The sequence below is a fragment of the Neovison vison genome, chromosome 4 (genome assembly GCF_020171115.1).
Source record: "Neovison vison isolate M4711 chromosome 4, ASM_NN_V1, whole genome shotgun sequence".
In the NCBI taxonomy this organism is placed as follows: Eukaryota; Metazoa; Chordata; class Mammalia; order Carnivora; family Mustelidae; genus Neogale; species Neogale vison.
This window is the reverse complement of record NC_058094.1, coordinates 204,025,553-204,047,259: the sequence shown is the minus strand read 5'-3', so window position 1 is coordinate 204,047,259 and position 21,707 is coordinate 204,025,553. Positions and strand designations below refer to the sequence as shown.

Here is a 21,707-nt window from a genome sequence, read left to right as displayed (position 1 = left end):
TCCTGATCTCTTTACAAGTGATTCTTCCATTTAAAGATATTCAGTGTTGCTGAGTGGCTTCTAGACTAATTTGAGTAATTTTCAGAATGGCCCATTTCAATTCCTCCTAGGCTTCTTAGGTTTCATTCAGATTAATCACACAACAGACAGTTCAGAAGGAAAAGAAGCTAATTAGTTTGAGCTTTGCAAACAAGAAAGTGGCAGCAAAGGACACTCCCTTTCTTCTATCTGTGAACTGAGTGCAGAATATTCAAATTTATCCCATTCTTTCCTTTGGGATAGAAATAATTTGTATCTAGGATGATACAGAATTTTTTGTTCAACCTGTAATGATTTTGAGAGATCAAAGAAGTAGTAATAATGTCATAAAGGTAACAGGTATAAACTATGACTATCATGGGCTAATGGTATGTGGCACCCACTGGAGTAAGTAAGGCTCAGCATTGAGGGGTGCCATCATTTCCACACCAGAAGTTACAGAAGTGGTCTTATCTGAGTAGAAAGGCTGTGATGTCAGCAGTGGCAGCCATTGTGAGCCACCAGGCCTCAGGTTTCCTGTGTCCTGTCATTCTCCATTATTCTACTTCCTCCCCACACCCCAGCTTCTCAGAATTTTGGGGGATGGAAGAAAAGGAGCTTACCATTATCATTCCCTTTTCTAATCTTAAAGTGCAGTTAAAGAAGGGAAGCTAATTGAGCTTTTTGCTGCTATTGTTATAATGGAAAGCGGGTTTATTTTCAAGCATAGCAGTGAGGATTAGCATACTAGATAAAAGTAAGATCAGTCTTTCATAGCTGACTTTGGGACCTCCTACAATGGGAGGGTTGCTGTGTTGCCTTCAGAAGTTAAGTCTTCACCTAATGGCTTTAGCAGGTTTTTGAAACAGATTCCTGTTGGAATTCCTTCTGCTTTCAGGATGGTGTTCCAGATAGTTTATGTTCTTCTGTATATCCAGGAACTCTTCCATGAAGTCTAAGAGATCAGTTTCACTGTTTTCCAAAGCCAAGATTTTCAGGTCTTAGAGGACCTTGCTTCACATGTGCTCCAAGGGCAGAGCAGACTGTTTCAGAGTTGCCATTTCCCTGTTACCTACATCAGGCCTCAATCGCTGGAAGACATATCCTGCACCTAAATGTGTTCTCTGTCAAAGGGAGGAAATCAACAATGTTCTGTATGGGAAAATACCCATATCTTGGCTAATACCCACTTTTTTTTTTTCCTCCCAGGCTCTATGGTTATATAAACAAATAGGAGTTAGAGAAACCATTTGTGTGAGTGTGTTCTGGTGTCTAGGGTAAAGCAGCAAATCGAGGAACATACTACGAGTATTTTCCATCTGAGGGTAGAATTTCCTTTAGAACTCAGTACTTAATGGGATTATAGCCTGTGCTATAATAATAGTAACACTAATGATTTGCGAAAGCAGTAAATGAGAACATAAAAGTTTGGCTTACAGTTTGGATGAAGAAGTTTATTTTCTTTTTTAAAAAGACTTTGAGAGAGAGTAGAGAGAGAGAGCACAGGTGGGGGTGAATGGTAGAGGCAGAAGGAGACTCTGCTGAGCAGGAAGCCAGATGCAGGCCTTGATCACAGGACCCTAAGATCATGACCTGAGCCGAAGGCAGATGCTTAACTGACTGTACCACCCAAGCACCCCTGAAGATGTTTATTTTTAATATAATTCACAAGAAATAAAAGTGGGAATGTGATACATGATTTGAATTTATGATAGGGACTGGAGAAATTTATTTGAAACTCAGTATTTAGAGAGGGAATAAACCAAAACTCTACTTAGTGAAAGAAAATAGTGAGAAAAACAGTGAATTAGAATAGGTTACCCCTAAATCCTAATGTCTTAACAGAAGTTTGTTTCTTTTTCATAGTGCATGGCTAATGAGGGTTGACAGTTCTCAAAAGAGTTACATAAGGGATCTGGGCTGAGGATGGTGCCATTTCAACTCATGCTTCCATAACCATAGAGCAGGGGAAAGGGAACATACCAGTCTCACATACACACACACACACAAAAGACACAAATTTTTGAATGTGCTATAAAACTCAAATTTACTTTGCCACGCATTGCTAATAATGAGTTTGTGATCTCAGTCTGCCAAAAGAATAAATAAAATCTAAAATAAAATTAGATTTTTTTAAAGATTTGATTTATTTGACAGAGATCACAAGTAGGCAGAGAGGTGATGTGGGGCCAGATGTGGGGCCAGATCCCAGGACTCTGGGATGATGACCTGAGCCGAAGGCAGAGGCTTTAACCCACGGAGCCACCCGGACGGCTCTAACAGCGAGTTTTCAAAGTGATCTTTCGGTTTATATTAGTAGCTAAGTTTTTGTAGTGTGCTTAGATGGAATTTATGATGAATTAACCTCTTTCTGTATATGACTCTATAAATGAAAAGCATTGCAGAGATTCTTTTTTGGGATTTCTCGTGATCTTCAAATATGTCTTTTTCAGATGACCATTTTAGGCATTTCTAAATGGCTCTCATACTATTAATCTAAATGCCTCTCATACTCACACTATTGTATGACAGAATATTTCACATCATTCTCTTTTTCTATACCTGGATAAAACCAAACTTTTTCATAACTCATTTGGAAGTAAAATCTGACCTGAATTGACATAAAGCTATTTGTGATCTTTATCTCACTTTAATGTGTGAATATGAATATATTTTTGCACAGAATTCTTAATGAATTTGATTCTGGACTACTTCCCCAGATGTACTGACAGTGTTACAGAATATACAGTATATGCCCATATCACCTTTAAAAAATCTGAATGAATTTAAACATATCTGTCCCTTAAAGTTTCAGAAAAGGGACTATGGATCTGTATTTATATAGCCTCTTTAACAAGCTCATATAGGTATGATCCAAATTTAATCCAAAGGCATAATTTTCAGGTTTTCTAAATTCTAATATTTTCTCTAACTTATTTGTAACAGTGGGAAATACTTTGAGATGCTTGATTTCATAAAGCCACTAGATGGCATCTTTGTAGAAATAAAAGCACATTAAAAGAAGTATTATTGTATAAATAAACTGAGATAAATATAGTAGATGTGTTATGAAAAGGATAAGTAATTTTGGGCAATAAATCCTGAGAAAATGCACAAGTTTATTGTGAAAAGTAAAATATAAAATGAAATTTAAAAATCACTTTTCCACTTTCAGAATTGAGAGCCCTTTTCCTATTGGTTGTTTTCAGTTTGCTTTCACATTTATTTTGTGTAACCAAACAATTATATATTTGTGTGTATATAATATGTGCGTGTGTGTGTGTGTGTGTGTGTGTGTGTGTGTGAGAGAGATTTTGGTAAGTAATAACCATTTCCACCTGCAGATACTACCTCAGAAACCTACCAATTTAGGCCCATATAGTACTTAAAGTTCTCTACCATCAGGTTTTCTTCCTTCCATCTCCTGCCTGTATGCTTAAACCCAGTTTTTTCATACTGTCCCTAACATTGAGGACAACAAACAATACATTTTAAAGAGACCAAGAAAGGAGAGTCTTTAAAACCAGTGGAATTCTCATTACTAATAAAAGATACATTATGATTTACCTGGCTTACCCATGAAGAACTAACCCCAGCAGTTATATGAATGCTTCCCCCGTCTTTGCTCTTTACGCATGGTGGCTTCATGAAGTGATTTAAACACATTTGCTTTTATTTAAAACCATTATTAAAACCTGTTATATTTGAGAATGTAATGCATATTTTATATTGTTCTGGTAAGAAATCTGTCATAAAATGGAATGAAGACATTGGGGAAAAATGAAATTGGACATTAGGAAGTTATTGAGGAGATGAGAATGCAGTTTCAGCAGAATGCTATAAAGGATTGAAGGCACTGAACATTATGGTGGAAGAATGGATTTGTACTACAGACAACAAAAACTTAAATCACTTAATCTTACATGCCTCTTAAATATCAAAGGGTGTTAAAGCAAACAGCATAAAATAGTGGTTTAGGATGGAGGCTCTGGGATCAGACTGCTTGGGTTTAATCCTGGCTCTCCTACAAAACCTCTCTGAGCCTTAGTTCCTCATTGGTAAAGTGAGGTTAATCAATAAAATCCTTGAAAGAGTTAAATTAGAAATATATGTGAAGTGCTTAGTAACAAATAGTATTAGCTATTATTATGAAGCCACATGATAGTTATCACTACATTTGCAAGAGGAACATAATTGATCCTTTTCCCCAATAACATGTGCTTCTTTAAAAACCTTAAAGAATTTATAGTGATTAAAAAAAACCTTTACAATTAGGTGATGAACAAAAGTTTTGCTTCTCATAGCTCCTGTCTCCGTTTTTTTCTTTGGCTACCGAAAAGCTAAGAACCAAGTTCTAATTTTAATAAATGCAAGTAGGCACCTACTGTGTACAACTGTGTTCTTTTACGTCAAGATCTTCACTCTCTTTTGATATTTACATTTTCACCAAAACCGATGTTTTGTATCTGTAAGCCAAATTGCCGTCAGCGTTTGGTTCGGAGAACTGCGCCCTTTCGCAGGTGCAAGAGAAGTTTGGAAAGTAGCGTCCCATTCACTTTGGGATCTAAGTAACCGGCTCGCGGCAGCCCTCCCCGCTGCCTTCCTCCTCCCGCCCCTCCCTCTGCCTCACGGCTCCGCCCCCCGCCTGACCCCGGCCCCGCCCACCCCTCCCCTGCTTTGCTTTCCAACGCGAGCACCGCCTCTTCTCGCGGGATCGGTGTCCGGCGGGAGGGGGCGGTGGTGGGGGGTTGCTAGGATATGGCAGGCAACAGAGAATGCGGCGGGTGCGGACGCTGCTTCCTCGGAGCCGTTCTTGAGAAACCTCTGCGACCCGAGTAGCTGCGTTTCTCAGTCAGGTAGGAGGACAGGTTTGGGCTGCCCTCTCCCGGCCCCCCCCTCAGACCGGCCTTGGACTGGTGACGACGGCGCGGGACTCCCAGAACTTTGTGCGGGGCGCTGGTCCCGCCTTGGCTCTGCGGACTGCGTGGCCGCTGGACAGTGTTCCACCTCTACTTCAAAAATCGTGCAAAACATGCCGTTTTTCTTGGTTCCTTTCCTAGCTCTGGATCTCATATTTGGGGTTCGGAAGCATCTCCCACCCGGAGTGCTTATCTTAAGTGACAGTAAAGCAGACGTGTGTGTAACCGAGATCTGACACTGGAAGGCGTGTAGGCATCCATGGCGACCTTTCCAGTCGAGCCAATAGCGGGCTTTCACGCTTTCCTCCTTGGCACTCTCCTCCTCCCCTCCCATGGTCTTTGCCGTGCCTCCTAAAAACTTAAAAATTCAACAGGTGTATTTGGTAGAAGGCAAAACTGGAGCCTTGCCTTACCGGTTACACTAACATTCTAGATACATCAGTGAAATCATGCGTTGTCGGTGAAAGAGGGACTGTTTTTTTTTCCTGCCACAGCACATGCCCCCCGCAATGTCCAACCCCCAACCACCCCATCTCTCCAACCTCCCCCCTCCCCTCCAGCAACCCTCAGTTTCTTTCCGGAGATTGAGAGTCTCCTATGGTTTGTCTCTTCTGGTTTCATCTTGTTTCATTTTTCCCTCCCTTCCCCTATGATCAAGAGGGACATTTTTGTATGCAATCATAATAGAGACTTGTTTTTTCTTTTTGAACAGTTTTTTAAGATTAAAACATTTACATTTGAATAGGCAAATGTACAAGATAGAAAGTTCAAACAGTACAAAGAATGAACAGTGAAATTCTGTTTTACACCCATGTCCTCCCCTCTGCCCTTTGTCATCCACAGTTGTTCTGTCCCTATATAAATATGTAGTTGTACCTGTAACGTGGTAGGTACTGGCATGTGTTTTCTTTGGAGGCAGTCATGGAGGTGTGATTGCTGGTTGACCAGTGAACTGAACTGGGGCAATCCCAGGCTCCTCCCCTGTCCTTGGAATGGGCCTCCCACCCAAGGTCCCTAGCTAGAGGCTGCTTCAAGGACCCAGAGAGTACTGTGTAATTGAGACCATCTGGACTGGATACCTGACTGAACCCAATAAAGGCCTCTATAGATAAACTCTTTAAGATTCTGGCTAGTGGGTCCAGAGATCTACTGTTTTGCAGCTGCCAAAGATAAGCCTAGTGTGTAAGTTCCCTCGCTTATTAAACTTGCCACCTACAAATCTGGAGTGCTGCTTCTTTCTTTAGTTTCTCCTTGGAGTCCATGTTTGGGGCTCAGTATCAGCTTTTACCCCCCATGGAACTCAAGAGGTTGTGAACCATCAGCTTTGCTTTTTCACTTAATTGAATTATACAGTATGTAGCTTTTAGAATTGGCTTAGCATAATGCATTTGAGATTCATCCATGTTGTATCAATAGTTTATCCCCCCCCCCTTTTTTTTTTGATGAGTAGTAGTCCATTTTGTGACTCATAGTATGAGGATCCATGCCTCAACAGAGGAACACTTGTGTTGTTTCCGGTGTTGGGTGATTAAGAATAAAGGCTTTATGGATGCCTGGGTGGTTCAGTTGGTTAAGCGTCTGCCTTCAGCTCAGGTCATGATCTCAGGGTCTTGGGATCAAGTCCCGCATCGAGCTCCCGGCTCAACGGGGAGCCTGCTTCTCCCTCTGCCTGACATTCCTCCTGCTTGTGCTCACGCTCTCTCTGGCATATAAATACACATATCTTAAAAAAAAAAAAAAAAGAATAAAGGCTTTATAAACTTGTGTCTGCAAATTTGGTATGAATGTAGTTTTTCATTCTATCGTGGTAAAGAACATAGATTGCTGGATCATATGATACATCTATGTTTAATTTTATAAGAAAAATAAGTTATTTCAAATGTGCCAATTTTTGTTTCCACCATCAAGCTATAAGTTCTACTTGTCTTCATACTCACCAGCACTTGACATTGTTGGGCTAAAAATATATATATATATATATATATATATATATATATATACGAAGTTGCATTTCTTTAATAACAAATGACATTGAGCATCTTTTCATGTGCTTGTTCTCGGGACCAGGGCTAGACTGAGGCAACTGAGACAGCTAGGCCTCAAATTTGAGGAGGGATTTATCTTCAGGTGCACCTGCAAGTGTGGCTCAGTGCAGGTGCTACATCACACTTGTACCACTCCAGTCCTGTCCCCGCCTCTTTGCTTTCTGTATGTACTGTTGTTGACTTGCCTGTTGAACTATTTTACTCACTTTTAAACTGTTACTCTTTTCTTATTGAATTGTGAGAGTTCTCTATATATTCTGGTTACAAGTCCTTGATCAGATAGAAGCTTTGCAAAAAATTGTCTCTCAGGCTATGGTTTGTCCCTTTAGTTTTCTAGTTATGTTTTTTTTTTTTGAAGAGCAGACATTCTTGATTTTGTTTCTGTTTTAGAAGATGACATCTTGGCTATTTTGCTGGAAGGATGATCTACCAGATAGAAACAAAAGCATGACCTCAGCCTCTCCAAAGGGGTGGGAGGAGTATATTGCCAGGAGTCAGGGCTTCTTTATGATAGTCTTTCTTTAATCAGGCCGTTAAGTCCTATTATAGGAGAAAATAGCCAAAAGGAAAATTTTTTTTTGTAGGTGAGAACCTAAAGAAGTTTCTTGAAATTTTAAAAATTTGAGTTTTTATTTGTTTTTTCACATTTCACTTTTTTCTTTATTATTTTGGAAGTGTAAAGCTTTCATTTTTTTTTTATTGTTGTTGTACTTGAAATTCAGGTATGTATATTTAATTTCACAAAGTCTGGGGTTCAGAATATCATAGCCCTCAATTTTGTGAACAGTATAAGAATTTGAGAACCGTTCATTCTCATCTTTCCCTTCCCAATTATATATTCTTATTGTCTAATATTTCAATTTTCTACTGTTATTTTGTGTTGACAGTATTTGTGTATACCCATATGTTTGTAATTAATTTGTTCACTTTTCCTTTTGCACTTTGAACATCTTTTGAGCCCATTTTCCTCTTTAAGTGTATCCCTTAGAACTTTCTTTAGAGCAGGTATCGTGGTATAACTTATCTGTAAATATTTCTATTTTTTTTCTTGAAAGAGAAATTTGCTAGGTGTATAATTCTAGGTTGATAGTTATCTTCTTTTAGTTAGTCTGTTGTTACGTTGGCTTCTATACTTCTGATGAGAAATCAGCAGTGATTTTTACTTTACTTTGTATTAATGTTAGTAAATTAATATTATTCAAAGCAGTAGATGATATATCCTTTATCACTATATGCTTTCCATTTCTTTTTGTTACTCTGTAATGTAATTACAATGTATGTGGCTTTGAATTATTTTTACTTATCCCATTGGGCATATATTTATGTTATGCCTCTTGGCTGTTTGGATCCATATTTCTCATCAGTTTTGTAAAATTCTCAGCCATCACCTTTAAAAATATTTTCTCTCTTCTTTATGTTTTCTCTGGTATTCCAATTTGGCATATATTGGATCAGGGGCTGACAGACTTTTTCTGGAAAGGGCTTATCAGGCCACATATAGTCTCGGTTGTTATTTTTTATTTCGAAAGTACAAAAGCATTCTCAGCTTAAGTGAAGATACACTTAGCAGTAAAATATGCTAGACTTTTTCTCTTTTGCATGGTCCTTAATCTCTCATATTTTTCATATCCTTATCTCTTTGCTGCATTCTATATAAAATCCTTTTCTTTATCTTCTAGTTTACTAATTCTCTCTTCAACTCTAACGCTATATTCATTTAATTCAACACATACATATTTTTATTCCAGATTTTCCATATTTTTGGAAATTTGTCATCTAGCAGCCAGACAACTTCAGTGACTAAGGTTATTATTTTTTTTTTCTCTGTAAGGATTTGTGCTGAATTTGTTAGCCCCAGACACAGCTTTTTCACCTCACTACTGTTCTGAATTTTAATCTGCCCCTGCTGTTGTTACAGAAATATGCCTCAAGGCCACTTCTGGCCTCCCTTCCTGGCTGCCAGCTTCTATAGGCATCCATCCCGCAGACGGGCTCCTCACCGCTCTGATCCAGCTCCTGCCCCTGAAGCCTGGCCATAGGCCCCCCTAGCCCACTCTGGCCCACGTGCCGGATGCCGTCCTATGGTCTCCCAAGCCAAAGCTCTTGGTTGCTGTACCTCATGCCCTAATCAGCTCCAAGTTCAACCCACATTTGTTTGTTGATCTGTTTGTTTTGGGGAACAGAGGTCCTTGAAGACTTGCTTACAATTTGTGAGAACAAAACTACTACAGAGAGTGCTACTATCCAGGATATGGTTGCTGTGGAGCTGGTGGATTCCTTGGAGCTTCTAATCAGTTGTAATCCCAGAAGCATAAATCCCGTGTTAGTTTGTGTTCAGCAAAAAAACAACAAGCTATTCAAATAAGTCCTTTCACAAGGCATTGTTCTTTTTAATAAGGAAGAGATGACAGTATATTTTAAAATATTTTTCAGTATATTCTTTTTTCTTTTTAAGATTTTATTTATTTATTTGAGATAGAATGAGAGTGGTAGCGAGAGTGGGAGTGTGCACAAGCACGGGGAGCAGCAGGCAGGGGGAGAAGCAGACTCCCTGCCGAATAGGGAGCCCAAGGCAGGGCTCCATCCCAGGACTCCGGGATCATGACCTGAGCTGAAGGCAGACCCCCCAACCAACTGAGCCATTCAGGTGCCCCTGTTTTTCAGTATATTCTTGACAATAGATTTTTCTCAAGTTGATTGTATTTTGAGGTTCTCTTTTGGTTGAATTTTTACTTTCTGTGGTGTTTTTATTAAAAATTTCACCAATGCTTTTACTTGATACCATTACTAAAATAATCAGTATTTTAAAACAAAATAACAAGGAGCATTACAGTGTATTATAAACACTGCTATATACCACCAATGAATTTGATATCTGGTGTAGAAATTTTTATGTGTAGTAAATATATTTATTTTTCTTGGTTCAGGAAAATGTCTGATCAGGAAGAAGAATTTGATGCTGAGAATGTTGTGAATGCATCAGAAGAAAATAGAGATGCTTCTGGGATTATCAGTATTCCACTTCCCTCTGAAGAGTTTCCAGAGTCAGATCAAGCAGAAGATAATGAATCTGAAGTTGAACCATCCAGTGAGGGCTATACAACACATGCTAAGGAGGAAAGTCAGCAGGGTTTATCAAACGTGGAACCAGAAGATGAAGAACTACTCATGGAAGAAGCTTTGTTGCCCAAACAAGTTTCATATTCTCCAGAAAGTTCTACAGAGCACTATCTAACTAAATATGATAATGTAATGCAGCCAGCCAAACAGAATTCAAAGCCTGGATCTCTGGCTTTTCTGGATAAGATAAAGGCTATAAAGGAATCTCTGAAAGCATCAGTCAAAAATCCTTTAGCAACAGGTATTACATAGGGAAGATAGGAATTTCTTTTCCTCATTTTGAAGAATGGCTGCTTTTTCAAATTTGTTTTACTTGAAGATTTGTTTTATATTTGCTATTACATTACTTTCACTTTCCTTTATCCACCAAACTTCTGTAGCTACTACCACTTGATCTCTTTTAAAAATTTTTTAATTTTTATTTTTTTAAAGATTTTATTTATTTATTTGACACACAGAGATCACAAGTAGGCAGAGAGGCAGGCAGAGAGAGAGGGGGAAGTAGGCTCCCCGCCAAGCAGAGAGCCCAATGCGGGGCTCCATCCCAGGAGCCTGGGAAAGCCTTGCTTTCCACTGACCCGAGTAGAAGGCAGAGGCTTTAACCCACTGAGCCACCCAGGTGCCCCGATCTCTTAATTAAGTGTAAAGATACTCTATTCTGTTCTATTTTCCCAAGATAGATGAACACCATTAAATTTTAAGTTGATATTGATCCATTTTTTCCTAAGTAAAGTACGTTTTTAAAATGTTTAGGAACTTTGGAAAATGGGCAGATTCTTGAGTATGATTGTAGTTCTTTTGCATGCCTCTTTGGAATTAATTGTTCATAGCTAGCAAGAAAAAGTTGGAATGGAACTTGACTCCAGATTCCTCGTTTCATATCCAGGGCTCATTCTTCATATCTTGTTACTTTTACATATTTCCATACTTCTGCTTAGGGTTAACTTTATATTTAGCTTTGGAAAAATTGTTGTTCTCTTGCATTATTGGTTAGTATTAAAGGCATAATGTTCATGGCATGTAGGGGTTATTACTGCATTGTTGGTAAAGCCAAAGTGGAGCAGCAAGAAGGTGGTTATACCTAGAAGCAGCCTACTTGGCTGATTAACTGGTTGCTCCTTTTCCCTCTTGTTTATTTGTTTCAAAAGCTATTTTTGTTATTAAGTTCAGTGAGCCATAATATAGTACATCATTAGTTTTTGATGTAGTGTTCAGTGACTTATTAGTTGTGTATAACAGTGCTCATTATGTCACATGACCTCCTTAATACCCATCACCCAGTTACCCAATCCTTCCACCCCTTTCCCTTCTGCAACCCTCCATTTGTTTTCCCGCCTACAGAGTCTCTTGTGGTTTGTCTTCCTCTCTGTTTTCTTTCTATTCAGTTTTCCCTCCCTTCTGCTATGGTCCTCTGTGCTTTTCCTTATATACCCCATAAGAGTGAAACCACGTGATAATTTTCTTTCTCTGCTTGACTTATTTCACTTATCATAATACTCCCCAGTTCCATCTATGTCAACGCAAATGGTAGGCATTCATCCCTTCTGAGGGCTGAGTAATATCCCATTGTATATATGAACCGCACCTCCTTTATCCATTCATGTGTTGAAGGACGTCTCAGCTCCTTCCACAGTCTGGCTATGTGGACATTGCTGCTATGAAAGTTGGGGTGCAGGTGCCCCTTCTTTTCACTCCATCTGTATCTTTGAGGTAAATACCCAGTAGTGCAATTGCTGGGTCATAGGGTAGCTCTAGTTTTAAAGTCTTGAGGAGCCTCCATACTGTTTTCCAGAGTGGCTGTACCAGCTTGCATTCCCACCAACAGTGTAAGAGGCATCTCCTTGGTACCCAAGATCTATAAAGAACTTACCAACTCAGCACCCAAAAAACAATCCAGTCAAGAAGACCTGTTCGTTTGTTTCTTAAAGTAATTTCTGTGCCCAATGTGCGGCTTGAACTTGCAGCCCTGAGATCAAGATTACATGTTCTCCTGACTGAGCCAGCCAGGCAGTCCCTGGGCTCCATTTTTTGATATCTCTGTGATTGCCTGATACTGTAGTTTTTAACAAGCACATGGAAATTAGAATAAAGTTGTCTTGGCCCTGTGCTTTCTAGGGTTCATGAATTCCTTCACATACCTCCCCTTCCCAAAGCTTAGGAAATCACTGCCATGAAAATGTTAAAATAGGTTAACCATAGAATTTTGACTCTATAAAACAACTAGACTAGGTTTCTGATAATTCATCATCTGTGAGAGTGTTTTCTTTGTTGATAGCTATGAAAATAAGTTAACAATCCGAAAGAACCTCAGCATTATCAATGTCTAGTTAAATTCTATTCTAGGGTTATTGATAAACGTGTCATTTAGCTTTATGAAAATCATCATATGTCAGGAATTTAGAAATGTACAAAACTTTTTTGGTCTACAGTGTGTACTCTGCCCTCTATCTTACTTGTCACTCACTTCTTACATCTTACTCATTACATCTTCTCCATTAAAATTTAAAAATCTGTAGATATAAAATAAGAAAGTTTACCCCACTATAAGAAGCTTCTATAAAGTTTTTCTTTATTATCAACATGTAAGTGTCTTGATTTCCTATTTTATAGAATGGGTACTGAGCCATATAATGTCCATTTTTTCAAAAGTAGATTTGTATTAGTTATTCTAGATATTTGTAATGAACAGTGATTTTTCTGTTTTACATTTTGGCAGCCATAGTCATAAATCAATTATGGGAAGAAGAATGGACTTAGATATCTTTTTCTTTGAAAATTTCTCTATTGGATATTCCTAACTTCATGAATATGCACTGACTTATGGATGTATGCTATCAATATATAATCAAAGCCTGCACATGCACATCACAGCTTCAGGGACACCCCCTAGGTCTCCGGGTCTCCCGTTCTGCTATTCAGTACTTTTCTGAGATGATGTTCTATTTATATCTGAATAATATAATACCAGATACCAATACCAGATTAGTACCAATTAATACCAGTATGATATCAAATATTGGGACTCTTGAAAAGCAGTTTAGTTTTATTTCCCATTTCTTGTGGAATTCTGAGTGAGGAGGTAATTCTGAATGTGCATGGATCCACATAGCAGAGAATGGAAAAAAGATTGGAACTTGGAGCTGGGGTTGGGGGGAATTAAGGTCAACTTGCTCCATCATTCTCTCTGCTTGTGGACTGGAGGTTGCTGACCCTTGCTTTTGACTATGGTTCTTTCTTTTCTCTTTTTATCTACAGTAAAAGTTGTACTTTTTCCTGTGGGCCAGGAAATTATAATGCCTTTTAAAATAGATATCACTGTAAAATACCTCAAGGATCATTTTTCATATCTACTAAAGATCCCATCTAATATACTTCAGATAAGATATTCAGGTAAGTTGGGAAGCTAATAAAACCTACCAAGCCTTCTTTAGTTTTATCACATGCATAATCAAGATCTTTGATTTGTTAAATTGATATCTACTCTTTGAACATTATATTATGATTATGCATTCATTCAACACATTTTTATTGAGGACATACTTGTTCTAAATACTTAGCTAAGAACTGAAGATGTAAAGAAACATGAAACAAAATCTTCATTCTGAAATCATTTACAGACTAGTCAGAAAGATGATGCAATAGTTACCACATAATGTGTAAATGTCTTAATGGAGATATGCACAAAAAACTGAGAACAGAGAGAAAAGAAACTGGGAGTCTAGAAAACTTCATTTAATTAAAGTGGTAATATTTGTGCTAAGTCCCAAAGAAGTTAGAAAATCTGGGACTCTGGAGGAAGTTGTAAGAAGTTTAGAGTGGCTAGAATTAGGTTCTGTGCGGGCAGTGGGAGACCATGAGGTTGAGGGAAGTTGATGAGGAATGAATATGTATGGAAGAAGAAAAGGACTAAAGATGGCTTCTCTGTCAGTCTTGATACATTAAGGTCAACTCACTTTCCCATGGTGTTCAAGTTGATTTCTTTTTTATGGGCATTACTGAGTAGCCCACTTTATAGTAGCCTCGTGTCCTGAGAGGACATAATCTTTATAACTGTGAAAGAGAGAGCAAGAGCAGCCTAGCTAAATAAATGTTTCTGTAGAATATGTCTGCACAGATGCTAATATTTTTTTTAAAGATTTTATTTATTTATTTGACAGAGAGAGATCACAAGTAGGCAGAGAGGCAGGCAGAGAGAGAGAGATGAGGAAGCAGGCTCCCTGCTGAGCAGAGAGCCCGATGTGGGACTCGATCCCAGGACCCTGAGATCATGACCTGAGCCGAAGGCAGTGGCTTAACCCACTGAGCCACCCAGGCGCCCCAGATGCCAATATTTTAGTTTTGAAGTTTTTGTATTAACTTATAAAGATGCCACAAAAAAACTTTCCAGGGAAATAAAAACATTTTTCTGCATGTGGGAAAATCCTAAACACTAAAAATGAGTAAACCATACCTATTAAATTCCTTCTCATCAGATCAGAGAAAACAATCAGTTCAATTTCAAAATTATTTTTAGAAAACTATTATAATGAATGTGTTGTAATACTAAGATGCTCATGTATTCAAACAACTGACTATTAAAGCTCGGGTAGGGAAACAGTGCTAAAACTTAAATAGCTATTAGTAATAACAACCATGATGGTTAATTTATTGAGATGTACTATGTGCTAGTCCATCTACAGAATGTTTTACCTACATTATCACATTATCATTCAGTCCATACAACAACCCTTTGAGGTAGGCATTGTTACTAACTTTTTTTGAAGGAACAAACTAAAGTTTGGGAAACTTACACAAATTCACACAGCAAATGAATGGTAGAATCTGAACTTAAATATAGGTATGGCTCCAAAAACGGAGTTTGAAACTGCTTGCTTGGCATTCTCTGTAAGATGAAGTTCAGAATTGGAGGAGAGAGCACTTTGAGACTGGAGTAGCTCGCCAGTGGTATTTGAGACTCTCTGTTCTTTGTATTTCATGACCAACTTTTATGTGTAGGTGCCAGTCATCACCCCTGAGTAACAGGGTTATGTCAGCCGTGATAATAAAAGAGCTTGATTCTATGTCAGCCGCTCTCTAACGGAGGTGCTTTTTTCTAGTACTAGAATTGGAGTTCCAATTTGGTGGGATTAAGCCTCCTCCACAAACCAGAGGAATGACAAGGGCTCTGGGAATCTATATTGGTTTCCTATGGGTGTTGTAATGATTAACCACAAGCTTAATAACTTAACACATGATTTCTCTTACAGTCTTGGATGTCAGAAACCGTAGGTCAGTTTCAGTCAGATGAAACCAACATGTGGGCAGGGCTGCTCTCCCTCTGGAAGTTCTGGGGAGAATCTGCTCCCTTGTCTTTTCCAGCTTCTAGAGTTGTACACCGTATTCATAGGCTCATGGCCCCTTCCTCCCTCTTTAAAGCACGCAGTAGAGCATCTTCAAATCTCTCTCTCCTTTTGTTTTATCATCTTCTCTGTAGTCAAATCTCCCTTTCTTCCTCTCTAAGGGCATTCGTGATTACATTTAGGACCCACATAGATATTCCAGGATAATCTCTGATCTCAAACTTTTTAACTTAAAACTTACAGACATCTTTGCTATATAAGTTAGCATTCATAGGTTCTGGGGATTAGGACATGGATATATTCTGGGGCAACCTATCACATAGTCCATATAATATTCATGTTACTTTTTTTTTTTTTTAAAGGTTTTTTATTTATTTATTTGACAGAGATCACAAGCAGGCAGAGAGGCAGGCAGAGAGAGAGGAGGAAGCAGGTTCCCTGCTGAGCAGAGAGCCCGATGCGGGCCTCGATCCCAGGACCCTGAGATCATGACCTGAGCCGAAGGCAGCGGCTTAACCCACTGAGCCACCCAGGCGCCCTCATGTTACTTTTTTAAGTTAAGGATTTGGGGTGTGAAATTGAAACTCACGGGTCTTTCTTAAACATAGCTAAAATGGACTGGTGGTATCTGATATATTTCTAACAATGAGTATCACAAAATCTTTGGTATGTTCGAGTTCCTACCTGTAATTTAGGAAGACCATGCATTGAAGAGTGACAGAGATTCTATCAAACAGCAGCCAATAACATTATATATAGTTTTGTATTCCTTGAAATAGGTAAAATTTGAGTAAATTTACAGGATATACCAATGAAGGGAGATAGAACTAAAAAAGATATAAAATAACATAAAAATAAAGTGATGTACACTTTTTCCCAGCACAAACCTAAGCCTTAACTGCACTTTTTCATGAATTTATTTACATGAGTTCCTTATTATAGAAGCATAAAGGGAAGGACAGAACTCTGAGTATATGCTTTTCTGTACTGGAGAGAGGAATGGGTATGAAAATAATCAAATTTTCCCTGATCTAGATTTGTCCATGTTCACATATAACACATTGTGATTTTTTTAGAATCTCAATGTTTAGAATATGATTTTGCTCATAGAATATGTTTTTATTTTTAAATAGTTATAGAGTTGCATGGTTATTATATATTTGTATTTTTTTTTAGAAAGTAGTTTTTATTAATCAAGCTCTTTTTGGTAGAATTTAAATATCTGCGGCAGATATATTTGTATTTCTGATGAGAAATCCTGTGAGAGTTGTAGCTTTACTTATAATGCTGAATTCTTGCATCTTAACTTTTCCCATTGTGGCATTTTCTGTACTAACATTACAGCAAGGGGTAGACATCTTCAATATTCTATTCAGTAATTGAACTATATGTGTTCATACAATCATCTTTGATGTTTTCCATCCCCTTACAATGAGTTAATATGGTTATTTCTTTGTCATAGCACTTCTAATTTCATGTCATTTTTAGGAATGATTCTTAAAAATAATGAGACCCTACTGCAACATGGAGTTAAGCCACAAGATATTGTACAAGTAGAAATTTTTTCTACAGATCCAGATCTATTTCCAGTCAAAAGAATACAAGGATTAAATGATGCCTCTCAAATCATAACTGTCAGAGTACAAACTGGTTAGTTATTTCATGTCTTTTAGATAAAGTATTTTAGAGTCCCTTTGTAGGTGAACTTTCATTCAATCTTGGTTTTACCCCCTTAGGCATTACTGAGTACCAGGAGGTAGCTGTTGAGATTATAAAATCTGACTTTCACAAACCGTTTCTTGGTGGATTCAGACATAAAATAACAGGAATAGAATATCACAATGCTGGAACGCAAACTGTACCTAAAAAGATTCCCCCAAAAGACAGTGTCTTTTGTAGGGATACCCAGGTAATATTTTTATTTTTCTGTGTAGGTTTTTGAAACTGCAGAATGAACAGATGTTCTGTGTACCTCTCTAAAATTAAAAATTGCCTCATTTGCCATGATGTGGTTGGGAGCTAAAGAGTATTATGCTAAGTGAAATAAGTCAGAGAAAGAAAAATACTGTCTGATTTCAATCATATGTGAAATTTAAGAAACAAACAAGCAAAGGGGGAAAAAGAGAGATAGAGAGATAGAGAGGCAAACCAAAAAACAGACTCTGAACTATGGAGAGGTAACTGATGGTTACCAGAGGGGAGGGGGTGAGGGGTTGGGTAGATAGGTGATGGGGATTAGGGAGTGCCCTTGTGATGCACGAAGTGTTGAGTCACTCTGTTGTACATCTGAAGTTAATATTACACTGTATGTTAACTAACTGGAATTTAAATAAAAACCTAAAAAAATTAAGTGAAAATCTTCCAAGGAATTATACAGTAATTCAAACAATAACAGAAAATTAACTGAACACAGAAAAATGTCCTCTTTACTCACTTAGATGTGTACATAGTAGATATTTAAATTTTTATGTTTTGATTTTAGACAGTTCTTCAGAGAAAAAAGCTCCAACAGACTACAAATACAACATCCACACAGATGACTAAAATTGGTGTATATGTATCAAACATGACTGATAAACTGGTAACACCAGGAAATTATTTTTCGGCAGCAGAATACCATGCTCAAAGATTACAGTCGGTAAGATAACTTTTATTATGAGTGACTAGTATTACTAAGAATGAAAGAAATGAGCCATTTGCTCTGTGTGCATCTTTGTGTGTTTCCTTAAGCCACACTGGCTTACAAAACAACCCACATGGGTGCTGTTAAAGAAAAAAATTACTCAACACATACTGAAGATGGTAAGGCAGACTTTTAGGAGGGGCTACTACAATGGGGTTTTTTGGTCAGGGAAAGAGTCTGGGCTCAACTCTAAATACAAGGAAAAGTGGAAATTTATAGCCAGGGAGTAGGGTAGAGGTCAGTGGATGGAAAATTACTAAGAAAACATCACAGGTAAGGGGAGATTCTGGCTAAACCATCCTAAACAGGATTTTTTATTGAAGGCAGACTAGAGTTGATTAGGCATTGTCTGGAGCCATATATTATAAGTATATTATAAGATCAAATTTTCTTATATATTATAAGAGCCTCATTAAATATTGAGGATGGGATCCTGGTTAAACTGACTGAGCAGGCTTTTGCTAAAATTGAACAATTCAGACATGAACACAGAAGCCCAAAAGTTGAGGCCTAATTAAAAAACTGCTCAGAGGGGCCTGATTAGAGTTTGGTCAAGGAGAGAATCTTTATTAGTGTGAGTTCTGTTTCACCAGTATTAAAAGCAGTTTTTATCTCCAGTCTCCCCCCAGTAGAAGGAACCATAATCCTAAATGCCCCTAATCCTTCCTTCCCTTTCTCTTAGGAATTCCTAAGGGTCTGTGTGTTACCTTCGGGCATTGTTATCTTTGTCTTCTCTACACCTTGGCCTTAATCATTGGGCCAGGAGAATCACCTAGGGGGCTTTCCAGAGTAATTGAAACCAAAAGGACACCAAAGTCTGTTTTCTCTGATATTAACATAGCCACTCCAACTCTTTTATGTTATTGTTTGCATGGTCTATCTTTTTCTGTCCTTTTACTTTCAACCTATTTGAGTCTTAATCTAGAATATTTCTCTATAGACAGAATATAATTTGATTTTGTCTTTTTATCTAGTCTGATAATCTCTACTTGTGATTGAAGTATTTAATACATTTATATTTAATGTAATTATTGTTAAGGTTGGAATATATCAGCCATTTTCTATTTGTTTTCTGTATGTCAGATGTCTCTCTTGTCCTCTCTTCTTCCTTTGCTGTCTTTTATGTTAAATAGGTATTTTCCAATGAAACATTTTAATTCTTTTGGTTTTTTTTTCCATTTAAAACCCTTTTTTTTCAATATAATATATACTTTTTAAAAAGTATACAGTTCAATGATTTTTATTACATACAGAGTTATACAATATTTAGAATGTTCTCATCATCCCAGAAAAAAAAATCCTGACCCAATAGCAGTCAGTCCCTATTTCTCTCCAATGTTTTCTGCCTTAGGAAACCACTAATTACTTTCTGCCTCTGTTGGTTTACCTATTTTGGATATTTCATATACGTGGAATCATACAATATGTAATCTTTTGTGCTTGGCTTTTTAAAAACATAGCATAATGTTTTCAAGGCTCTTTCCTGTTGTGACGTGTACCAATACTTCATTCTTTTATATTACAGAATAATATCCCATTGTATATACTCAACTGGATATACCTATTGTATCCATGCCAATGTATATACTGAATTTTGTTTATTTATCGGTTGATGGACATTTGAGCTGTTTCCACTTATTGGCTGTTAGGAATAAAGCTGCCATAAACATTTGTGTATGAATTTTTATGTGGACATATATTTTCATTGCTCTTGGGTATATGTCCAGGAGTGTAATTGCTGGATCATTTGGTAAGTATATGTCTAACCTTTTTGAGGAACTGCCAGACTGTTTTTCAAAGCAGCTGCACCATTTTCTGTCCCACCAGCAGTGGACAAGGATTCCAATATCTTCACATATCTTCACATCCTCATCGACACTTGTTACTGTCTATATTTTTCATTACAGATGTCCTAGTAAGTGTGAAGGGATATCTCATTGTGGTTTTGATTTGCATACACTGATGGCTAATCATATTGAATATCTTTTCATGTGCTTATTAGCAACATTTTACATTGTCAGAGCCATTTTTGATATGATGACATGCGGGGGGTGCTACCATGCTTTAATGGGTAGAAAACAAGGATGCTGCCAGACATCCTATAAGCATAGGAACACTAGCCCCACTGCAACAGATAATTATCTGGTCCAAAGTATCAACAGTCCCATTGCTAAAACCTGCTTTAGGGTCTGTCTCTATCACAGTAGGCAGTCATTGATGTCTCTGGTCAATTTGTTGTTGTTGTTTTTCTATTTCTAAATTTGCCTTCCTGTGACCCCTGGTTTAGCATTGCCTAATGGTTAGGTAATGATTGACCAGAGGTTGTGCTCAAATTCCTTGATCTGGTAAAGCTTCCACTTTAAAACAAAACAAAAACAAAAACTTCCACTTTAGCTAATGGACCCATGTGTATATTGAAAGATGCATTCAAAGTCCAGATAAGTTCAGTTTCTTTATATCCTGGCTTTTACTTTCTGCTGGGTTTTCTTGCGTTTTTTCTGCACAAGACCTCACAGCCTGGGATATGGAAACAGGGAACACCTTTTCCACTCTCTGAATATGTGTTTATCCTTGTACATGTGTTCAGCCTTTATGCTACTAGGGATATTTGGGAGGTTATCATGGCTCACTATGGCTATCTCATTTTCCTGATCTCCCTGACTAATTTCTGGCTAGTCTGCCTGTCTATTGCTTGCTCCAGAAGACAATCTCAGCTGAGTTGCTGGCTGGTTTGTTTTTGTTTTTTTGGGGTTTTTTTTTGCACTGAGATTACTGTTGTTTGTGACATTGCTTGTAACATTGCAACCCATGCCTGAGTTGCCATTCTTTGTCTTTTTCTCCCTTTCTACTGGTTGGAAGATGATGAGAAATGGGCCAGCCACCTAGGTCCTAAAAGTAGGAAGCCATTTGTTGAATGGAATAGAGCTTTCTACCAGCTCTAAACTGCTTGCTAATCCCTGGATTATGATATAAGAAGGGAAAAACTTGTATTTATTGTTTAAACAACTGTGTTTTAGTGTCACTATTTTTTTTTTTTAAGATTTTATGTATTTATTTGATGGAGAGAAATCACAAGTAGATGGAGAGGCAGGCAGAGAGAGAGAGGGAAGCAGGCTCCCCGCGGAGCAGAGAGCCCGATGCGGGACTCGATCCCAGGACCCTGAGATCATGACCTGAGCCAAAGGCAGCGTCTTAACCCACTGAGCCACCCAGGCGCCCCTAGTGTCACTATTTAATAAGTGTAATAGCACCCAAGTTAAATGAATTCTATTGATTTTTATTTAAATTAAGAAAAAATAAAAATTTTGTAAAATCTTTTTGTTGGTTTTTAAATATTGATTCAATAGCCCCCCCCCCCTTTTTCTCTGAAAATGTTAACTCTTTCTAGTCTGGTCTTGATTTTTGTTTTGTTTTGTTTTGTTTTACTGTAGTACAGTGGTTCTAAAACTTTAACAGGCATCAGGAACACCAAGAGAACTTGTAAGATACAGAATCTGTGCCCTACCCAGGATTTCTCATTCAGTAGCTCTGGCGTGGGGCCTGATAATTTGCATTTCTAACAGTTTTCCAGATGAAACTGTTG

General features: G+C 37.9%; 1 protein-coding gene across 2 annotated transcripts in view; it reads left to right on the top strand.

Moving 5' to 3' along the window:
* Nucleotides 1-4,793: 4,793 nt before the first annotated feature.
* IQUB (IQ motif and ubiquitin domain containing) overlaps nucleotides 4,794-21,707 on the top strand; it is a 45,873-nt gene continuing 28,959 nt past the window's right edge. The window contains exons 1-6 of one of the 2 annotated variants that reach the window (XM_044246491.1): nucleotides 4,794-4,874; nucleotides 9,910-10,343; nucleotides 13,358-13,492; nucleotides 16,930-17,091; nucleotides 17,178-17,350; nucleotides 17,924-18,079. In XM_044246491.1, coding sequence (XP_044102426.1) covers nucleotides 9,914-10,343; nucleotides 13,358-13,492; nucleotides 16,930-17,091; nucleotides 17,178-17,350; nucleotides 17,924-18,079 — 1,056 coding nt within the window. In that variant the 5' untranslated portion in view covers nucleotides 4,794-4,874; nucleotides 9,910-9,913. The remainder of the gene's footprint in view (nucleotides 4,875-9,909; nucleotides 10,344-13,357; nucleotides 13,493-16,929; nucleotides 17,092-17,177; nucleotides 17,351-17,923; nucleotides 18,080-21,707) is intronic. The other variant, XM_044246492.1, reaches the window with a different exon arrangement.